Consider the following 23,001-nt stretch of genomic DNA (forward strand, 5'->3'; position numbering starts at 1 on the left):
AACCGAAATGAACCAAAATAAAACGAAATGTTCAAAAAATTTTAAAAAAAAATTGAAATCTTGTGGCATTGAAGACGTATAACCAATAGTTATTTGATAAAGCCGCCAGTGAGATTAACTTATGTTGCAGTGGTATGAAGGAGTTCAATCCTGTTTTTACTGAGACGAACTTACTGTTCACAAAAATAAGTTTATGATTTACTAATTTTCAAAAACTTTCGAAAATTTATTTTCAAAGTCTTAACAGCCATTAGCTGTCCACTCACAGCACTAGATAGGTTCACTTAATGCTCATTAGCAATTCTATTGCACCTTTAGTCAACAAGTTTATGCCATAGGATTGTAAGACTTTAGTAAAACCTCAAAAAATAAATCAAAATTTCAATTGAAATTACGAAATTTGAGATAAGAGTCCAAAAAAAACATGAGCGATCCATTCGAAACAAATTTGTTGTTCATTGGGATTCATTTGATTGTAAAAGAGGTTTGTCAGTAACGGAACTTCGATATTAAAAGTGTCTAGTAGTCTCTAGGTGACTTGAAAAAACAAAAAAATTGCAAAATTTTCTAAAAAAAGAGCTCCCAAACCTAATTCGAATTTTTTTATATATTAAACTTCCCTCTAAGACTAGAACTAGTCTTTATTATCTCCTTTCGTCTATTAAAAACCTAAAATTGATTTACTTTTTGGCGTGAAATCTAGTTTTGAATTAAATTTTTTGTAGAAAAAACGTTAATTCGAACGAAAATTACGGTAAAAGTGAACAAAAGTGAACCAAATATCCAGTGTTCACATGAAACTTTAAACCTCGATAACTCCTCGAAAAAAACCAAATTCAAAAAAATCTTTTTAATTTCGAATTCTACGCTGGACGAGCTTTTTAATGATACCACGCACATTTCTCTACGATGAATATATCGGTCGGCCAAAATTCACGGAACAAAAAAAAACCCATTTGAGCATATAGTTCCTCCCCCCCACAAGTGGGGTCGGAACAAAAAATTGGAGCACGTCTTCATTCACATGGCCACATTAATGCTCAATAGGATGCTTTTAATGTTTTGGTTCATTCAACGTTCGGTGTTTAATGTTCGGTTATTTGATTCACTTTAAGGACATTCACTTCGCTCACCCTAAGGACAGAGTTCAATCAAAAACTAGAAAATAGTTTTAAACAGAAACTGATTATGAAGATTTCCACTACTAATTTCTGACGTTATCTATACCAAAACTCAATTTTTATGTTAAATGTGATCATATATACAAAAGATGAAGGTGTTAAATTGCTCATAATACCAATTGTGTCTAATTAACGAAAAGTATTCTACATACTTCTTTTTTGTTTTAAAATTTCAACTTCTGAGAGCCTCTGTAATCTTTCACACCAGAAAAATATAATCTCATTCAAAGACATCAAAGCACTGTTGTCATAAAAAGCATTAATCAGGCTTTGAATAATTCCGTTTGACAAGAAAACTTTTAAACTTTTTTGTGAATATTGACTTCACATTTTTTTTTAAAAAAAACAATTCCATGTTGCACCAGCTTTTTCCGCACAAAATTTAAAATACAAATTTTGACAATAGAAATGAAGTCATTATTCACGAGGATGCTCATTTTTTGCAGTTTTTTTATTCAATTGAGCAGAATGTCAAAAGTTACTGTGCGCATGTGATTTTTTCAACTAGGAACGTTCATTGCTATCGTCAGTGCAAATAAACCAGTGAATTTTCCAAGTTAGAAAATTCACTTGAGCACAAAACCTTTTAGCCTTTTGCCCAACTGAATCAGCGCAAATACGATTGATTTTTTGTACGGAATAGAATATCTGTATATTAATTCAACGTCGACAGAGAGACGCTGAACACCAAGCTTAAGCGCCTATCTTAAGATGTTTTAACGGCCCTTAAACATGGTTTTCTGAGAAAACGAACGACAGCAGTCAGGTTTGAACCTGGGTCTAGAGGTTGAGGAGCGGAAGCGCAATGAGTTGAGCTAAGGAGCAGGTGAGGCGCGTAGTTTAATCGGGACTTTTTTCCCTTAACCTCGCACCCTTTTCTCCAATTTCCTCCCTTTTTCACGCTCCTTCCTCCAGGTCTTTGGTGTCACGATCTACCTTTCTATATATTAAACGTATTTCGAATACCTATATCACCATGTTTAAGCATCTAATCTTCATATATTTTAAAGCCTCTTAAACATGCAGCATAGCGTTTTGTATGCATTTTAAAAAAGTATGCATTTTAAAAAAGATCATTGACCGAAAAGCTGTTATTGCCAAAGAGTCGTTGACCGAAAAGCTTCCTATGTTATAAAGGTCAGTGATTGAATAACCGCGGATGCAAAAATAGGTCATTGACCGAAAAGCTGCCAATGACCGAAAAGCTGCCTGTACCAAAATTGTCAACGACCGAAAAACTGCGGATGCAGAATAGGGAAAAAAGTGAAAACCTGCTAATAATAAATAAGTCCATCAGCGAAAGAATAATTACACAAATATAGTCCGGGAATGGCTTTTGCTGATGCATCACGGATATTAGGAAAACGATGATCTCTAAAAAAGGTCAATTCCTGAAATGGAAGCGAATATAGGGAATTGTCCTTATAAAATAATTTAATTTAGCTAGATAATAATGCGGCGTAGACAAGCTTATGTTCAACGTGTTTTTATTTCTCAACAAAGATTAGTGCAATTCTGTTAATTGGACCTTTTTCTCTTTCGTTCCCCTCTTTTGTTTCTCTCTATTGTTTCTCATTCTGTTCTCTTTCTCTTTTCTCTCTGGCCTTTCTCTTTCTTTCCTGTCTCTGTTTTCTTATGCTTTTCTCGCTTTCTTTTCTCTGTTTTTTGTGTTTCTTTTCTCCTTCTGTTTTTTTAATCTCTGTTTTTTCTCTTTCTTTTTCTGCTTTTATTTTCTCCTCTATTCTGTTCTTCTTTTCTGCTTTTTTCTCCGTTTCTGATTCTTGTTCTTTTCTCTCTTTCTCTTTTCTCTCTTGCTTTTTCTTTTTTTGATGTCTTTCTCTCCTCTCTAGCTTTGTGCTCTTTTTTTCTCTCCTCCTTTTCACTTCTTTTTCGCTTCGGCTTTTCCTTTCTCTCTTTCTCTGTTCTTTTCTGCTTTTCGTTCCTCTTTTTTTTCTCTCTTATCTCTTTTCCTTCTCTGCTTTCGTTGTTCATTTTCTATTTTTTTCTCTGTCCATTCTTTCTTTTCTTTTTTACTGTTCTTTTCAATTGCCTTTCTTTTTTTCTCGTTCTTTTGTCTCTTTTCTGTTCTTTTATACCTTTCTTTTCTCTTTCGTTTCTTCTGTTTTTCTCCTTTTGTGTTCTTTTCTAATTTTTCTGTTCTTTTTCTTCCTGTCTCTTCTCTTTTTTTTTCTATTTGCTTTCTCTCACCTTCTCTCTTTCGTTCTTTATCTTGCTCACTCTCTCTCTCTCTTTATCTCTCTCCTTTTTCCCTTTTTTTTAGCTTTTTCTCTCTCTCTCTCTCTCTCTTTTTGCTCTCTTTTTCGCTGTCTTCTCTGTTTTTCTTTTCCATATATCTTTCTCTTTCTTGTCTTTTCTTTGTTTTCTCTTTTTCGTTTCTCGGTCTTTTCTCTCTCTCTCTCTCTCTCTCTCTCCTTTTTTGTACTGTTTTTTTTGTGGTTTCATCCTTTTTCTTTCTTTTTTTTCTGTTGTTTTTCCTTTTTTTCTCATGCTTTTCTCCTTCTTTTCTGTATTTAATTTCTCTTGCTGTTCTCTTTTTTGATCTCTTGATTTTCTCTTTTCTTTCGCTCTTGCTTTTTTCTTTCTTTTTTGTTTTTCTATTCTCTTTCTTTTCTCTAAAAATTTGGTAATCCCTCTTCTGCTCTTTTTTCTTTGTTTCCTCTTTCTTTCTTATCTTTCTTTTCTATAAAAATAAAAAAATTTCTTGTCCCCCCTTTTTCTTCTTCTTCCCTTCTTTTCTCTTTTGGTTTCTTTCGTTTCTCTTTTTTCTCTTTCGTCTTTTTTCTCTGCTTTTCATTCTTCTTTCATCTATGGTTTTTCTCTGCTATGTTTTTCTCTTTCTCCCCTTCTTTTTTCTGTCTTTTCGCTTCTTTTTCTCTCTTTCTCTGTCTTTCTCTCTTTCTTTTTCTTTTTTCTTTCGTTTCTTTTTTTTTCTGCCGTTCTTTTCTATTTTTTTTCTCTCTTTTTTTTCTCTTTCTTTTGTGTTTAATCTCTCATGCTTTTTCTTTTCTGTTGCTTTTTTCTTCTTTTCGTCCTTACTTTTCTCTCCTGTCTTTCGATAAATTTTCTTGTCCTTCGTTCTTCTGCTCTTCTTTCTTCCTTTCCTTTTTGTTTCTTTTTTTCTCTTTTTCTCTTCTCGAAACAGTTTCTCCCCCTTTCTGCTCTTTTCTCCTCTTTTCTTCCGTTTTATTTTCTTTTGTTTCTTTCTCTCTTTCTTTTCTGCCTTTTTTCTCTGCTTCTTTCATTTCTTGTTTTTCTCCATTTCTCTTCTGTATTTCATTGCTTTCTTTCTTTTCACCCTTTTTCTTTTCACTGTCTTTTCTGTTCTTTTTTTCTGCTTTCCTTTTTTCTCGCTCTCTTTCTTTTCTCTTTTTATTTTCTCTAAAAAGTTTCTTCTCCCCCTTTCTGCTCTTTTTTCTTCCTTCTTTTTCGTTTGTTCCCTTCCCCTCTTTCTTTCCTGTCTTTTTCGCCGCTTCTTTCATCTCTTGTTTTTCTCAATTTCTCTATGTTTCTTTGCTTTCTGTCTCCCCTTCTTTTCTCTCTTTCTTTTCAATGTCTTTTCTGTTCTTTTTTTGTGCCTTTCCTCTTTTGTTTGTACGTTTTCTGTCTTTTTTCTCTGCTTCTTTCATCGCTTGTTTTTCTCTATTTCTCTTCTATGTTTCTTTTCTCTCTTTCTTTCTCCGTCTTTTCTGTTCTTTTTCTGCCTTTCTTTTCTCTGTTTCGTTTCTCTTTTCTCTCTGTCCTATCTTTTTCTCCTTTTTGCGCTGTTTCTTTTTTCTTGCAGTTCTCTTGTTTTCTTTTTTTTGCTTTTCTCTGCTCTTTTTTTTCTTTTTTTTTTCGTTTCTGCCTCTTTCTGTCTTTGTTTTCTCTTTTGTTTCTTTCTCTCTCTATCATCTTTCTTTTTATCTTGTCTTTCCTTTTCGCTCTTTTCACTTTAGTTTTGCTCTATTCTGTCTTTCATCTCTTTTTTGCTGTCTTTTTCTCATTTTCTCTCGCTTTTCTCTCTTATTTCTCTCCTTTGATTTTTTTTGTGTATGGTTTCTCAAGTTCTTTCCTCTTTCGCTACTATTTTGCTTTTCTCTCTTTTATATCTATTTTTTTCTTCTCGTTTTTTTGTTTCTGTTTCTCTCTTTCATTTGTCTGTTTCGTCTTTTCTGTCTTTTGTCTCCCTTTTCTCTTCAGTTTTCCTCCTGTCTGTTTTTCACTTTTTCTTTCTTGCTTTTCTCTTTTCTATTTTTCCTCTTCTCTTTCTTTTGCTTTTTTCGGGTCTCTCTTTTGTTTTTTCTTTCTCGTTCCGTTTTGTCTTTCGTATCTCGATTTTCTTTTTTTGTTCTCTGTTCTTTTTTGCTCTCTTCATTAGTTTTCTCTCCTTTTCGCTCGCTTTTCTCTCTTACATCTCCATTGTTTTCTTTTTTTTTACTTTTCTCTCCTTTGTCTTTTTTTTCTGTCTGCGGTTTCTAAAATATTTCTCATTCATTTCTCTCTTGATTTGCTCTTTTTTGGTCTATCTCTTTTTCTCTTCTCTCGCTCTCTTCCTTTTCTCGTTTCTTTTCTCTTTTTTGTTTTTCTCTCATTTATTTATCTGTCTTTTCTGTCGGTTCTGTCTTTCTTCTCTATTGCTTTCTTGTCTTTCTTTGCCTTTTCTTTGCTTTTTGCTCTCTCTTTTCTCTTTATTTTCTCTTTTTCTTTTCTCTTTCTTTTCTGTTCTTTCTTCTGCTTTTTTTCTTTGTTTTTGGCTTTGTATCTCTCTTTCGTTTCTCTTTCGTTCCTTTATTCTCTCATTCCTTTCATTTCTATTCTCTTTTTTTTCTGTTTTTTCGTCCTTTCTTTTTCTTTTTTTTTCTGTTTTTTTTTCTACCTATCTTACCTTTCTCTTCTATGTTATTTTTCTAAGTTTGTTATCTCTCTTTTTTCTGCCTTTATCCTCTCTCTGTCTTCTTTTCTCTCTTTCGTTTCTTTCTTTTTTCTCTCAGATGTTCCTCATCTTTGCTTGTTTTGACGCTCCTTACGAACCTGCAGCCTAACGTGGTACATGCGCTACGATATGCTACCATGTAAATGTTCTTTATCTGTTCAAGTATCGGCTCTCCTTAAATATGCAATATAGTAAAGCCAAAAAAGTTTTGGAACAAAAATTGGTGGTTTTGGGGGTAATATACTCAAATCAAACACCTCGGTACCTATGGCTGTTGAACCAGGGGCATGGGTTTCAGTACGGGTTGTACAAAAAAATTAATCTTTGTATATTTCTTTTCTTTTAAATGATTTTCTTGTAACGCTTTTGCGGGCCTGCTAGTACTAACTAATATCTTTAACATTCAACTAAAAAAACAGAGCCTGGATAATTTTGCAATAATTTTTGTACATTGTTTGCGGTGGCCAAGTTTGAACACAACGATGTACGCCCTCTTCATATAGCGCACATTTCTCCCCAAAGTATGTGACATGCAGAGCGGGCAGCAACTTTTGTTAAACAAATTTTTCAACTACTTTTGTTGGTAAAAGCCATCGACATTGTCTGGTTCCCAAAATAATACATGCATTAATATATTATATAGAGTCCCTCTCCATCGCTATTATATAATATGGTTTCTCATTCAATTAAGTTTGAAAATTAGAATCGTGTCATTTATGTATTAAGAAATGATACAACTCTTTCTCCGACTTTATAATGAAAATTTTTTAACCTTTTCTATTCTTACAATTTCGAGAGGATCGAGTCAATAAATTCCGTTAAAATTTTGTTCCTGTTTTGCCTTTTTTGAAACAAAAAACGGCATGCTATCCTCTCCCTCAAGACAATGTTGCTCATGAAGAATAAATGAATGCTAAATCGAGAGAAAATTCATGAGACTGAGAAAAACTAAGTCGCATAATTACAGAAGCCTGGTATTCCTCTGTGACGCGTGAACAAATTCGAGAATAATAATGTTTTATTGCAGGATATAAGAACAGATGGCATCTCTTCATCCTGTTTGGAGTGGGAATGGTAGTGATACAGGATGGAGGCAACATGCTGTGGTCAGTGTTTGCAGCCGCACACATTCCACACAGGTGCTGGATTCCAGGATTGGGGGAGGGGGAGTTTGCCACTGTCCCACCTGAAGTGATTGACCAGGTGTTCTTTACAGGTTAAAATGTTTGTTTATAGTTCTAAATTCGAAGTAAATTTTTATCCAATTGAAACCATTAAATATTTCAATTGACTATTGGATGCTAAATTTTTTTCCTCAATGTTTCGGCCCCATAGTTTTTATCAAACCACATGTTTTAGCATCTCATGTTTTAGCATAACGTTTGATGTTTTAGCATCAAAGGTCTGCACTAAAACCGAACACAATGCTCTGAAACAGCGCTTAAATTATGTAAAGTAATCACGAAATGCGTTAAATGTGAGCCGAATTTATCAGTTTTTAGTGCATTTCAGCTCGCGCAGTTATTTCTTTCATTATTTCACCTCATTCTGCGCATTTCATGTAAAATAATGCGCTGAAATGGAGCTGACACATCGACACAGGATTATCTGGAACTGAGATCATGTGGATATGATATGGAAACTTTTCCCGTTGTACTTTAAATGAGTTCTAAGTTATACAAGGTGAATGAAAAATGTCCACTGAAATATCTGCTGTATGCATATACATGAAGCAGAATAAAAAAAACGTCAAAGTATAATTTGCATGTGACTTTTAGATCCGAATTCGTTTGGATGTAAGGGTGTTCCGGCAGACAGGGAGAGAGGGTGTACAGCACTGGACACTAATCCAGTCCTCCTTCTGGAAGAATCACAATCACTTAACCTTACGCTTGCACAGGCAATAATCTTTTCCCACCCATGGAGAAATTTTAGTTTCCATCAGCCTGTATGAACTAATTTGTGAGCCCCTTTTGAATCAATAATGATTTTCAATTTATACAGTAGATATACCAATTACAGATCCACAATACTTTGTTTTATTTTGCTGTAGGTCACATTTTGATGCATTTGATCATTTTACTTCTTCTTTGATGAAACTTTTGCATTTATGTATCGGGGTATAATTTAGGTATAAAAAGGTGACAGTTTCGAGGTCAGATGCCTTTTACTTCGCATTGCATTTCACTTTCCCCACAGACTTCAATCAAGGTTACTGAAGAGAAATTTGAGATTTTTCCAGCTCATAAATCAAAGAATATTTTGGAGTCGATTTCCAACTGAGTTCTATGCAAGGAAAGCTTTTTGGCCCATGCAAATGTAAATCCAATGGCATTGCAATATCTGATAGTTGACAAAAAACTTCCTCGAAAAGCCCCTTTTTTGATCGATCGCAAAAACAGCGAAACAATCATGGAAAAATCTTTAACAGGAGTGGACTTTAAATTGAAAAAATTTACTGATCGGTGAAAACAATATAGTGAGGGGAACAAATTAAAATTTCACTTTTGCTTAAGGTTCTTGAATTTCAACTGTTCTAGCTGCTGACATCACACCGGAACATGTCTAGACAGTTGATTACGTCAGAGTACAAAAGGTGTGACCAAATGAAAGGTTTCGAATTCATGCCGAACGAAATTGAGGACTCTGCCACTAAAGAGGTCAGCTGATTAACTCTATTTATTGTAATAGTCAAAAATTATACACTCTTCTGTGTTTGTCAACAAAAACACGGAGGCGCGGTAATGCGCGGGTGCAAATTATGTTCCGACCAGTGCCGCTCGTATCTTTTGTTCCGCCCCAATTGTGGGGGGGGGGGGGGGGGGCTATATACTCAAATTGATTTTTTGTACAGTCAATTTTGGCCGATCGATATATTCATCGTAGAGTTATGCCTAGAATCAATTGAAAACCCGTCGACTGTAGAATATGGAATTAAAAATATATTTTTTGAATTTTGTTTTTTACAGGGAAATATCGAAGTTTGAAGTTTTCTGAATTGTAGATGGAATTTTGTGGTTTTTATTCACATTTTCCGTAATTTTTTACCAGATTTCCGTCAGTTTTTCTTAAAATTGTAGAATTGTTAACATGAATGTTACTGATTTTACTGTTAAAGACAGAAGAGGCTTGCCGACTGGTTTTATTCGAGTCTTTTGGGTAATGTTTCTGCCAAATTTTCCGCATATCAGACATTTTTAAAATAAAAAATACGCTCTTTTATCCCACTCTGTTTAAGTATGTCGGAAGTAGAGATCCAACATCACTGTCACTATCTTTGAAAAATCCAAAAAGGCCTATTTGCACTATTGCTTCCAATAGGATTCTTCCGGATTAAAATTTTGCCGGTTTTTCGGAAAATTAACTCAATAATTACCAGAAAAACATTTATTTTTGGTTCATTGAAATGTTTATTTTTCCAATTGTTCTATTTTGCAAACGTTCGTAATAATGGACGCGCAGTAAAATCAGGGCTAGATTTGGATTTATCTCGGATTCTTACGGTCAATAGGTTTTCGGATTTTCCTGGTGCGTGGTCACAAAAATATTTTTGTTGCGTTTTTGATTTTTTGTAAATATTGAATATTGAAAACAATGACTTCGAATCAAGCTCCAGTTATTGACAGATCAGATTCTATATAAACAAAATGAGGCCAAATCAGTATATATGATAAATGTTTTCAGAGAATCGATCTTAATTTATGGCTTTCTTAATTTGTTTTAGTAAATTTTAATTGATTTGCCTTCATTTGTTGTTCTTTCTGGTGCCTGACGACTACGTCTTACTAACCAATCATTCAATTGCGTAATATATGAGTTATTGTTGAAACTATGAATCTGTGAACCGTGTTAGTTGTTATCTTATGCCTCTTATGATTTTGAGTCTAATATTCAATTCTGTTCACAATTTCTTCTATGTATTAAGAAAATGTCAGCGTTGTTTTAGAGTTTGCCAGTTTTTAAATCCCTTTTCCTGCCACTTGGAGCCTAGTCTCAATATATACAGTGAAAAATCATTCCAATTGAAGATAAAAATCTCTGTTGAGTGGATTTTTATTTAACGAATGTTTTTTTTGGCTTTCTTGCTACAAATTTTCAGTAAAACTTTGTGATTTTTGAATATTTGCCTTTATTTGAGGTTGTTTTCTGTTCCCTTTTAAAATAAACACATTCATGACAGGAGGAATAAACATTGAAAGAAAGCGCAAAAAGTTTCATAGATTTTACTCATTAGTTTTAGTTTCAACGACTGCGAAACCGTTCTCTCTCAAAGTTAATAGAATTTTTCAGTTTTGACTCTAATTGTCTTTCTTTGATGTAGTACGGCGTATTCTTGACAATAAAAAGCCGTAATGGTTCCGTGTGTTCTTTATATGAATATATTTGACGATTTGTGTTTATAGCTATGGGTTTCAACGGCTTTCAAATAAATCTATCAAAAGAATGTATTTCTGGTCCGGATCTTGTTCTCATTATCCTCAACAAATAAATTTTTACACAGCCCATTGAAGACAAAACTCATAAAACTTCTGTTGCTCTGAGCACTGTTTTTGCTGTTGGTTATGTTTTTGCCTGATGCCTTTACTTCCTATAAATGCGATTTCACAAGAGTTTCGTGAGTTTTTGATACTGGTCAATATTTGTGGTTCTTTTTGTTGTCTATTTCACAAAGATCTTTTACAGAGTAGACACATTTAAAATCGAAGGAAGTTCAAGAAAAGAACTCAAATCTTTTTTGTCAATTAGTAGTTTGTAATGGTTTTCAATCTCTTCAACATGGCTTCTACACGGCTTTAACATTGCTTCAACATGGCTTTAATCGCATAAACACTGGGATTTGATACAATTTGAAATATCGTGTTCTTTCGTAATTGATGTCCGTCGTTGTCTTGCTTGCCTCCTTAGCCTTTGCAAAAAATGCGGATTTTGTTTTAAGTAAAATATTTGGAATTTTTAAAAAATATTGGTTTGAAAAAAGTTGGTGGATTTTTGAGCTTTGTCACACTTAACCTGTTTCTGTCAGTTTTGTAACGTGCTCTCTGTAGCTAGAGTTCGCAGCTTCTTTCTAGCAAACCAAAGTTTAATCTTTTTAACGGTTTTTTATTTCCAACTATTGGTTTCTTGGATTTAATACTAAGCGTTTTCATAACAGAAGTGTGATTTTTGGAAATTGGCCCATTTCTGAAATTTCTGTTTCCTTGACAGATTATCAAGATAATAGGTGGCCCAGCTGCAACTGGGTGGCGTTGAAAAAGCGTCATTGAAGATATTAAAAGTTCTCCGTGATTAGTTTATGGTTTTTATCTTTGCGACGGCGTTTTCTTGTTAACTTTAATTGTTTTTTCTTCGCATTTGCAAAATTTTTTGTAGTCTTCTGACATATTATGGATAATGACACGTATCCATAGCCTCCTATTGAACTTCAATTTGACCTTCTTAATGATTTATGTTGATACTTATTGGTTTTAATTAATTTGATACTGGATGTTTTCAAAAATTAAAACGTATTTTTGAACTTCGCTCTTTTTGCTCTTCTTTGTCGATCTGCTATCGGGTCTCATTCTGAAGTAGTCTCATGTCTTATCGAATAAGGTACAGGTTTTTTTGTTTAGTTCCGATTTTATCGGACTCGATTTTCATTTTGTTTTCGTGAAAACAAAATTTTTGTCGAAAAGGCAGCCTTTAAATTTTTTTTCATTTTAAAAAGCTGCCTTTTTTTCATTTTGGGAGTTCAACTCGGCTTGAGAATTTCTCAACAGCTTGGGAACTCAAATTTCCAAAGAAAGTTATGTGGATAAGGGTATTGGTTGAATATTAAATATCAAAACTATGGCATTGTTGGTTCAAGCATATTTTTAATAATATTGAAGTAATTAAAATGAAAACACTAACTTCAATCTATAAAGCAAGATGAAAACAAGACCTAGTGTTTTTTATGGATTTGTGTTCTATTTGAGTTGACTTGCAGTCTCTGTGGTTTTAACGTCATTAGTTTAATGATTATATAATTGGAGTGATCACAACGTTTTCGCCATCTATCTTGAAAAATGTTGGTTGTTTTCTTTCTTTGTGGCTCTACAGGACCACAGACGAGTTTCTGGTTTTGTCTTGAAATTCTAATTTTGCTTTTTACATTAAATGTAGGAAGATTTGTATTAGATTATTTATAAAATTTTACAAAAAACTTCTTTTTGCAGCTTTTCTCAGAAAACCTTCTGGTTTCACTTTATTTGCTATGGCTCCTAAGATTTTAATTGATAAAACATATTATTGTAGAAATAAAAATCTTAAGTAAAAAGCAAAGTTGTTCAATTTTTCAATTTCTAGGAGAAAGCAGCGTTTCAGCAAATCCAAACCACATTTTAAAATAAGTTGCTAAAAAACCGAACGTATGGTGAAATCACCTTTTGTATCTTTTACCCAATTGTCAACCCACTGCAACACAAACCCATTTAATTTCCACTTTTGAGGCCCGTTCTTTCTTGTTGTGTGTGGACATTCATTCCTGGTGAATCAAAGTTGTCCAGGCAAGTTTTTATTGATATTGGTCGTTTAAGCTGCTGTGAGCCAACAATAAAAATTTACTGGAATATACTCTTAATTGAACACTTAATTTTTCTGGAAAAATAGATTATCTATAAAAAGCGTTGCAGCTCCAATTATTTTTTAGAATGTTTGGACTCAATGCCAAGTCATTTTTGTGGTACACAAAAAACGTTAGCAGTAAGCAAACAAAAGAGTAGTAAAAGAGTTTATAAGCATATAAACTCTTTTACTACTTTTTTTGTTTGCTTACTGCTAATGTTTGTTTTTATTGCTGCACAAAATTGACTTGGCATTGAGTCCAAACATTCTAAAAAATAATTGGAGCTGCAACGCTTTTTTATAGATAATCTATTTTTCCAGAAAAATTAAGTGTTCAATTAAGAGCATATTCCAGTAAATTTTTATTGTTGGCTCACAGCAGCTTAAACGACCAATATCAATAAAAACTTGCCTGGACAACTTTGATTCACCAGGAATGAATGTCCACACACAACAAGAAAGAACGGGCCTCAAAAGTGAAAATTAAATGGGTTTGTGTTGCAGAGGGTTGGCAATTGGGTAAAAGATACAAAAGATCGATGTACATATCGCATATTGACAGCTGTCATATTAGATGTAAAAGAGCATAAATACATGTTTAATTTAGTTCGGATTGATCTGTGGAGGTGAGATCTACAGGAGGATAGACAAGGCACTCTTCGTGTTCGGACAGAGTGTGGGTGCATTCGCTCTCGGATACCTCAGCGACAAGTGAGTAAACAACTCCCTTTTTGCATTCTGGAAATTGATTTTTTTTCAAATGCAGTTGCTCTTCAACAGATGCGTGCAGCATCAGTGACGTTGAATTTACTCCTAAGCTGATAGAAATTTTGAGATGGTTCACACATTAGCCAGTTAAATTTAGTGGTCTTTAGCCACTTTTCTCTGTGCTGATTAGTGACGACTCTGCGCCAGAAAACTACTTGCTCTATTTACTTTTTATATAAAAATCAAATAACTAACTTTAATTTTTATTTGAAAAAAATTGAGTCAAACGCTGTGAAGATCAAATTTCTGTTCGAAATTTTGAAAATTTGGCGCTCAATGATTACTTGATTATACAAATTTTAGTTTCATAGTTCGCCGCGCTTGATGGAACTACTTGGAAGTCGCCTATACTGATTAAGATTGCCGCTTAAAAGAGTCAGTCGTCTTGCAACAGAATCTGTGTTACAGGTATGGCAGGAAGTCCATCTTGATTCTGCAGTACTTCCTGGAGATCTTCTTCATTCTTGCACTCGCTGTGTCCAACAACATTGCTGTGTTCCTCACCCTCCGATTCATAGTCTCTCTCTTCAACATGAGCAAATTCCCCATAGCTGTCACCTTTGGTTAGTAGGAAACCATCGTAAATTCCTTTAATCTGTTTCCTTAAATTGTACAAGTAACGAAAACGCGTCCAGAGTACATCCGTTCTTGTACAAAGTGCATTATAAACGGTTTCTAAAGGGCCACCCCCATAATGAAAATCCTACTACCGAATGTCTTCTGAAAATGTAGTTCAAATAGTGAGTTCAATGCTCATTTGACAGGCGCTGAGGTAATGATGCCCCAACACAGAGGCATGATTGGTATGATTCCTGGAATTGAGATCGGAATTGGCATGATCCTCTACTCATTTTTCGCATACTTGATCAAGTCCTGGAGACTCTTCACTACAACTGGCATGTGGTTCTCTATCCCAGTCATGGTCTACTGGCTGTAAGTTATATTTCTATCATTATCCAGTTTGTTACGGTTGGTAATTTGGCGTATTTAATATAGTGATGCATTTAAACTGAGCGCATTAAAAAATAATTTTGCTCTTTTTTGAAAAGATAAAAATCCCGATGTCAGTTGAAGCCGAGTGCTGCGTAAAAGTACTCACGAGGGAGCTAAGATTTCTATTTTAGCTTATTTAGAGAAACAAAGGGTTAAAAATCGATCAAGTTCCAATGGTGTTAAGTTACAATCTACGTACTAATGTATTCATAAGTTATAGAACATTTTCTGAGATGATCTCATTCCTTCCATTAAATTCCGGTTTAAGACAAAAAAATAATAGCAAAATCAAATATGGTCGACATAGATCGACAAGAAGCTCTATTTTTCCACCTGGTTAACCTGATTATATGGATGGAGTAAGATTTAAATTCGCTTATCAATAAGTAGGTAACAGTATAAGTTTGGTGGGTTTGTATGAAAACGTCTTCAAATACGTTGCGGTCCATTTCCAACATTTTCAATCATTTCGGAAAAGCGAATCAAAATTTGTGACCCTTTCAGCATAGTGATGCCGGAAAGTCCCCGCTGGTTACTCGAACAAGGAAAGTTCCGCGAGTTTAAGAGAATAGCTACAAACATTGAGAGGAAGACCAAAAAGCAATTGGATCCAAAAATGTGGCAACGTCTTGATGACTTGATCCAGACCCAGCGGCCTAATCGGACGTTAGGAGAGACGATAAAAGCAATTTTTGCTAAGAAATCGAAAGATGTGTCGATTGACAAGATTGAAGAGAAAACGAGTGGTTTTGCGGAGATAGGAAAATCGCCATTGTTGAAGAGGTGGCTTTTTGTATTCGTCTTTGTATGGTGAGTTTTGCAATTTCATTTTTGTACTGAAAACCGTACTGTTCGTGAACTTGAACCTAACTTGAAATGTATCTAAATTGAAGTTGTAACCGGAGATTTTTATTGTGTTATAGCCTCTTTGCAGATTTTTATTGCAAAAAATGTGAATGAAAGCCCGTTTTTAAACGGAATTCAGTTTTCAGATACCGCCCATTTTAGCATACAGATACAGATGACCGATATTGCAAATTCAGTTGCACAAGGATGTTAGAATGATACTTATATTGCATAATTGAGAAGTGGGTCTCATCGGAGGATTGGGTTGCATAATCGAAAGTCTCATCAACATTTGGAAAGTGACTGAACAAAATGGAAGGCTCGCACCTCTTTGGTCTAGCAGTGTCTCATGAGATAGTACTAATGTGGTGTGTTTAAAGTGTTTTTATGGGTTTTAACAGGCGTCATATTCGTATTTGTAGGTGTGCGAATACTTTGCTCTATTATGCCCTGACAATGGGCCAGGATTTGTTCAACCTCAACATCTATTCCTTCACTCTGATCAACGGGTGCTTCGAAATGGCAGGAGTCCTCCTCATAATGCTCGCCATCAATATCATTGGAAGACGGGCCTCAATGATGGGTGGACTGTTCATGTGTGGGGTGTCCCTCGCTTTGTGCCAGCTGTTTCATGGTACGACTCTGAATTTTGTAGCAATTAAAGCTAAATACCACAGATAGTTCTGTATAGACCAAACACTATCACATCTGTGATAATGATTTGTTGGTCAAGAGAACAGATTTTTTGGAGGAATTATGAACAAGTGAATGTAGCAGCATTGTGCAGTGATATCGCAGTAATGATATCGGTTGTTTTCTGACAATGATGACAGTTTTTTTTCTGGTTCCATAAAACGAATATGGTTTCCAGGACAAATTTTTAATAGAATTTCTGGAGACATTAAATTGTTCGTCTTCTTAGCCTATAAAATAAATAAAATCATTGTTGATGAAGTAGCATAATAAATATATATGACGTGCAATATGCGAGAGGACGATATGGATGTTTGCTTCAGATGATCAGATGCTGAAACAGCTGTTTGCCTCCTGCAGCAAACTGTTCATCACAGGTACCTTTGACATGGCCTTCCTCTACACTGGAGAAGTAATGCCTACATTGTCCAGAACAACAGGTATGTGAAAGCAAAGAGCTAGCCAGGTTGAGGTGCCACCCGGAAGTGATCTCTGATCAGACCTTCTCAGACGATGGTAACCTCTGATCAGACTAAAGTGCGCTCGAAACATCGTGTGCGCTCGAAGTGCGCTCGATATTGTCTCTGATCAGACCGAAATGCCCAGACCAAGCAAGTCAGTCGTTTCATCTATTATCCTAACATCATGTATTTGTAAAAACCACCTGCTCTGAAATTCTTATTCTAGAAGATCTGAGTGTTTTCTCACAAGATTTCTCTCAGCAGTTCCTTACAGGATCAGAATTTTGAAATCAATTAATAACATTTTAGTGAAATCATTACTTTTTGTGTTTCCACTAAATTATTGAATGCACTGAGTATTTTAAGCATCGGGCAGACTTTGTGGATATGGGCGCAAATTTCAGCCCTTTCATGCTCTTTTGTTACGTAACTTCCATCTTTTTTTCTGTGCACTTCTCATTTTTAATTCAATCTATTTTCGGCAAATTTCTTACATAAGCTGAATCCGGACCAGCACATTCTGGAGCATTTGTTAAGAGAGGTTTTTGTACAAAAGGAATTTAAATATCCAAATTTCAAGAAAACGGGGCACAATTGAAGCACAGAGGGCTAGGTTAGCGGAAATTCATGCTAGAATCTGCTTTAAATCACAAGAAATAACTATAAAAAGCGCAGAAAAGCGCGCTAAATATCATCATTTTCCTCTCACTTCAACAGCGATGTATTAACAACAAAGAAGCTCGGTAATGTGCTTTTGCAAATAATGTTACGACCCCGCTCATATTTTTCACTTTATGGTCTACCAAATGAGAACGAGAAACAAAATTTTCACTAAAGTACACATACACTTCGAAAATAATGGGTTGAAGAGTAAATTGTTTTAAGTGCAAACCGGTGGATAATTTAAATGCTGCCGCCTTAGAGAGCCTATCATACCAGTTAATTGATAAAATTACGAGACAAGACAAGCAAAAAACAACAAAACATCCCGTCTAATTCAAAATCAATTTTTTTTTAAAAATCAATAACAAAGTCAAATACATCAGTTAAAATCCAAACTAAAAAAATCAACTTGTACTTCACCTCAAAGCAGATGTGACTTTTTTCGTAATAACACATTAAGATTAAAAAGAGGCAACAGCCGTCAACTACAAATACTAGATAGACTTGTGTAACTCCATACGTTAGCGAGGAATTAATTAAAGCCTTTAAAGCCACCTCGGAGAACCAATGATACTCGCCGTTGATGAGAACAGGAAACAAGATAAAAAATCAATGAACGAAATGACGTTTAATTGCAACCAAAAAATCCATATCTTTTTTTTAAGAACGCCTAAGAAAAAAAGTCGAAATAACAACAGATAATACCAGGGTAAAGATTAATTAGTACCAAGTGAACCATCACTTAACATTTAAATGGCAGCTACAAAAAAGTTGTATGTCTCTTGAGAAAATATAGGACCGGTCTTTTCTGACACTAAGTAGCAAAAAGATAGAAAAAGAAAAAAATCAGAATTTGAAAATAAGGCTACATTTTTGAAAAAGTTTTTGAAGTCGGAAAAATTTTAGCTCACAGCTGAAACCATTGGATAGGCTATTTCATAAGTCCATAAATGGAGCCATTGTGATCTCTCATTATCCAGAACATGTCATAAGACTACAATGGAAACTGACAGCTACATCTAAAAATCCAGTATTTATTAAAATTTAGGAAATAAGGTGTCGAGGTCATTGAAGCTATGTGCTATTCATTTTATTGCATTTTTATGATTAACAGTTCTCATCATTAAATCTAATAGATTTTGTCATGAATGTTGTAGTTGAATACGAAAATCAAAAACAACAAACAGAAAAATGGTAAATTATTTACAAAAAATTATTACTAATTAATCAAACCACAAAAAAGAATTATGAAAACTCAAAATAACGGAGCCATAATACCACCTATAAACGAAATCTAGTGGTCACAAAAAGTGTTGTCTCCGGCAAGAAGAATTAAGCTGTATTTACATTAGAGACTTTGTTGAAATTTTCAGAAGTGAGATTTAAAAAATCGCCGAATTCCAAAAACTTTGATTATTTTAAACCAACTATTTTGAAAAATTTTATAAAACCTAAATTTTTACATCAAAAGTAAGTCGGAAATAACTTTTGCAGACTAAAATGCAGACTATGTCTTAGGACAACAAAATAACAACGAGTGCAAGCAGACCTCAAAATTCAACAGACAGGGATACAAAAACACAATCTTTGAAGCCATTGAAACTCTAAGCTATCAATTGTACAGATTAGTAATTTTTGGACATTGTTGAGACCTCATTTCAAGGGGACTATAGAAACAAAACAAGAAAAAATAGACCACAGGCAATGATGATTATCAATTTAAAAAAAAATCTGAAAACATAGCATCGGAGTCATAAAACTAGCCACTGCTACCTAAAAACGAATAAACTTATTGTTTGCTCTGCCAAAAAAGGATGGCTGATGTCTTTAAAAAGACTAGGATACAAGTTGTCGAAAAAAAAGAAAGTGGCAGAGTTCAACAGGTCGATCAAATGTTCCAAAACAAAAAATTTAAAGTCATTAATAACATTAGCAATCAACTGAAATCAAGAAATAAGATTGTTAATGTCTCCAAAAGAAGCCAATGAGAGCTTCCATATCCAGAATGTGTGATAGCACTGCAAATAAAAAGATAGGTACCGGCAAAACTAAAAAAAATCAATTGTTTTGTTTTTCATTAGACCCACAGTTTTTTTTACTAGGCCCTAGCCGTTAAGATCACACACAATAACCTCTACAAAGACTTCAATTCCATAAATAGCAATAAAAAGCGGTTTTGTTTACAGAAAACAAGCATCAGGTTGACAGAATTTTGAAAGAAATGGAAAAATTCAAAAGTATGTTGAGATTTTCTTGAAACAAATATATTCAAAAACAAAAGCGCCAATAGATGTCAACTGAAAGCATTAAAAAGTTTCAAGTATCAGATACAAAAAATTGCTCTTTATTTTTTGATATTCAGTCATTAGACTGCAAAAAGCACGACAAAAACGGTTAAAACACAAGATTTCGATTCGAATTAAAGACAACATTTTTTTGAAGGCATAGAAAGAATGAAATTATGTCTGAAAACATAATGAAAGATCATGGACCTCATTTTGAAAAAAAAGTTGGCAAAAGTCTTTCATTTTTGATTGGACAAATTTCTGTTCTGTAATAAACAGAAAATATTGCTAAATTACTTTTTAAAAAGTACATTGCCTCAATGGAATCATTATATTTTTTTTATTGTTAAACCGCGAGACAAAAACTAGCCTGGATAATGCAACGCAATCAATTATGACAGCTAATTACTTGATTTGTAACCAAGATAGATACTTTGGCACCAAATGTCAATATATCAAAATTGGATTATTCATTTTTCAAATTGATTGTTTTAAGTTAGCAAAAAACCGGCAAAATTTTTGTTACATCTTTTGAGTTGACGCCTGTCAGCAGTTTGAGGTCTTTACTTTTGAAAAAAATTGAAAAAAGTGGGCCGAATAAACTTTTGGGGCCATTTTTGATAAAAGATCAGAAAATCTGGAAAAAAATCGTCAATTTCCAGGCAAAATTTGTCGGATGAAAACCGTCAGCAACCCTCCTCTGGGTCTTTAGGCGAAACCAATAGCACTATTGTTAACGTATATTAACAAATTCTGGAAGAATTAACGAAAAATTGAGCAAAAATTTTCTAAAAAATGTGAACAAGAAGAACGGATTTCATTCCAATGTTCACAAATATGTTAACCTCGATAACTGCAAAAAACGAAATTAAAAAAATCGTTTTAATTTCATATTGTACTCTGTACAGGCTTTCTAATGATAACAATCACAACTCTCTACGATGAATATATTGATCAGTCAAATTTGACTGAACAAAAAACCCATTTGAGTATATAGTTTCTCCCCCAATAAATAAAGTGGGTCGAAACAAAAAAAACGAGCAGTAATTTCTTAAAAATCAACACGTTCTGACGAAAGTATTTCTGACAAACTTTCCGAAAAATACTTGGCCTAGGTTTTTCATTGTCAGATAGCATGCTTTAGGATCAGTAGGATCCTCATAGGTTGTCAAAGAATAGGTTGTCAAATAGGTTGTCCTCATAGGTTGTCAAAGAAGACTCCTCAGAAAAACTATTTGGACATTTTTCTAGGAAAGTTGGACCCGCAAAAGTTGCGCCATACAAATTTTTGCATCAAAAAGCATATAAGTTTTACTACCCCATTGCATAAATAAAAAAGAATTAAAATCGGTCAGAAAGCAGAGTGTAATCAGAGTGCCGTTATACAAAATTAACAGAGAACAACAATTTTGAATCAAAGCAATTAGTTTTTCCACAAAAATCGAAAACAATTTCTCAGTAACATTATTGAAACGAGGGGTATCTGGTCGTTTATCTCCGGGAAAAATTTAGTTTTGAAAATAAAATGGTTGTAGGTGTTGGCATCTGTTCGGGTATCTGCCGAGTGGTGGGAATGGGTTTCCCATTCATAGACATGCTCAATTCCTACATCCCTGGATCCAGTCTTATCTTCATGATGGTGCTGGCAGTTCTCGGTGCCTTGGCTTGCTTCCTACTCCCAGAGACTAAGGGCCAGGAGTTGCCAGAGACAGTGGAGGACTGCAAGTTACTTGCCAAACGGAAGTTGCAAAAAGTTCACATTAAGAGTACCATCGTGTAAGTGTTTAATTTCTCTCGAACGTAGATTTGAAGCAATTAATATCGACGTGTGCTTTTTATGAAAAATATTTGAGCATTCGAGTATATGAGTTCTTAGCTAGAGCATTTTATCACTCGAGGGAGCGATTTAAGTTGACTCTTCTTTCCGTCTTCACAGGAAAACTAGTATAGCTCTGGGGGAATTTAGTGTCTGAGCAGCTAAGGGTTCCCCAGGTGAATTAAGTGGGCTCTGAGAGCAGGGGTCGCTGAAGTACGGGAATAAGCAGAACCCCAGACGTAAAGGGCAATTTTGAATCAATGTAGGTTTGGAACCTGCTGCGTCTCCCCCTTTCTGCTTCTCCCCCAAGCCCTCCCCCTCCCCCTCCCCGTTTTTCTGCTACCAGCCACTCCAAATGTTCTAGGCTTAAAATAAAATTAGCTGAAACTGAACAAACCAACCCTCAGGCAGGCATGCATGCAAATTTTGATAGTTTTCTCTCAGCTTGTAATTTGTGAATGGGGAGGGTTCAAAAGAGCACAGGGTAATAAATATGACCCTCGTGATGAGCGGATTCAAATCTTGCAAGAATCTTGCAAGATATCAATCAAGACAGAAAAATAAATCGGGGTACAAATGTTATAGAAAACATCTTTGAATCAAATTATTGTTTATTAAACAAATTACAAAACCGAATTCAATGAAAAAAAATTAGCTCGGATTCAAAATCTTGCAAGAATCTTGCAAGAATCTTGCAAGTTTTTGAATTCTGGAAAAATTTTTTTGTTTTTTTGGTAGCTGAAACTAACTGAAAACTTGCTATCTATTAAATGCAGTTATATCAACGGCGGTTGACGTCTTGTAGCAAAAAAAGGTGCTGCTAGTCGATGTTATTTAATTGTATGGCGACTATGACATAACAAAAGTCAGATATAAATTTCCTTCATTTTAGATTGAGCAGTACAGAAGAGGAACCAGTAAACAATGAAAAACAAGGAGATGAAAAGAATGACGTCACGAATTGCTGAGCAATCAAATGAGCAGTCTTTTTACTCACTTCAATTATTCCTCTACAGACCAACACAGACTTCAACTATGTAGCTCTGAAACTTGTTTTGAGTAGATTGTTAATTTGTATTGAGTTTAATAGTTGTGCCTTTGACATCTGTAATTACATCAAATTAATTTATCAAAAACCAACTTTTTAAGGCGCAGAATTTGCTTAAAAAGATGGAACAGAATAATTATGCATAGAAATCGTAGAGCTATAAACTTAAATACCTTTGAAACTGAGATAAGATTTTGCCAATTTTCACCCTTAAAAAACTAAACTGCGTTGAATCTAATATATTAAATGTAAGTCGCACCTGAACGCAATGGTTAACAACGCTCCTATCTGCACGTGTGTTAGCGATTCTTGAACTTGCAGCCTACACGACCATGCTTAAGTGCCTGATCTGTAAAGGTTTTTTTTTTGCTCATCAAGCATACGGCTGAACAAAAACAAGCGAGACAAAAAGCCATCGACCAATATTCGTATGTAGCCACTACGGATAGGCAACAGTAACAGGCGTCGGTCGTGCAAGGGATTACACCTGTGGCTGTGAAGCGAGAGGCATGGGTTCGAGACCGAGTCGGCACAAAAAACGGCCTGTTTTTTGTCTCAAAAATGGTGAATATTGTTTTTCATCCACTAGTGTGTTTCCTTCTTGCTCCCTTCTTTAATTCCCTTCTTATTGATTCTTCTATATCTAATATATTAAATGTAAGTCGCACTTGAACGCAATGGTTAACGACGCTCCTATCTTCATATGTTTTGACGATCCTTATACATGCA

At 34.5% G+C, this 23,001-nt stretch overlaps 1 protein-coding gene and 1 pseudogene across 2 annotated transcripts in view; one reads left to right on the forward strand and one right to left on the reverse strand.

Moving 5' to 3' along the window:
• LOC142337783 (solute carrier family 22 member 13-like) overlaps nucleotides 1-22,364 on the forward strand; it is a 38,120-nt gene extending 15,756 nt beyond the window's left edge. For both annotated transcript variants that reach the window (XM_075387298.1, XM_075387297.1), the window contains 11 exons: nucleotides 7,142-7,330; nucleotides 7,893-8,014; nucleotides 8,655-8,774; nucleotides 13,307-13,410; nucleotides 13,876-14,030; nucleotides 14,232-14,400; nucleotides 14,965-15,270; nucleotides 15,729-15,940; nucleotides 16,323-16,439; nucleotides 20,944-21,184; nucleotides 22,117-22,364. In XM_075387298.1, the coding sequence (XP_075243413.1) occupies nucleotides 7,142-7,330; nucleotides 7,893-8,014; nucleotides 8,655-8,774; nucleotides 13,307-13,410; nucleotides 13,876-14,030; nucleotides 14,232-14,400; nucleotides 14,965-15,270; nucleotides 15,729-15,940; nucleotides 16,323-16,439; nucleotides 20,944-21,184; nucleotides 22,117-22,192 (1,811 nt within the window). In that variant the 3' untranslated portion in view covers nucleotides 22,193-22,364. The remainder of the gene's footprint in view (nucleotides 1-7,141; nucleotides 7,331-7,892; nucleotides 8,015-8,654; nucleotides 8,775-13,306; nucleotides 13,411-13,875; nucleotides 14,031-14,231; nucleotides 14,401-14,964; nucleotides 15,271-15,728; nucleotides 15,941-16,322; nucleotides 16,440-20,943; nucleotides 21,185-22,116) is intronic.
• LOC142337938 (uncharacterized) lies at nucleotides 5,332-6,233 on the reverse strand (annotated as a pseudogene).
• Nucleotides 22,365-23,001: the final 637 nt, after the last annotated feature.

The sequence above is a fragment of the Convolutriloba macropyga genome, chromosome 4, assembly GCF_964194025.1.
Source record: "Convolutriloba macropyga chromosome 4, txConMacr16.3, whole genome shotgun sequence".
Classification (NCBI taxonomy): Eukaryota; Metazoa; Xenacoelomorpha; order Acoela; family Convolutidae; genus Convolutriloba; species Convolutriloba macropyga.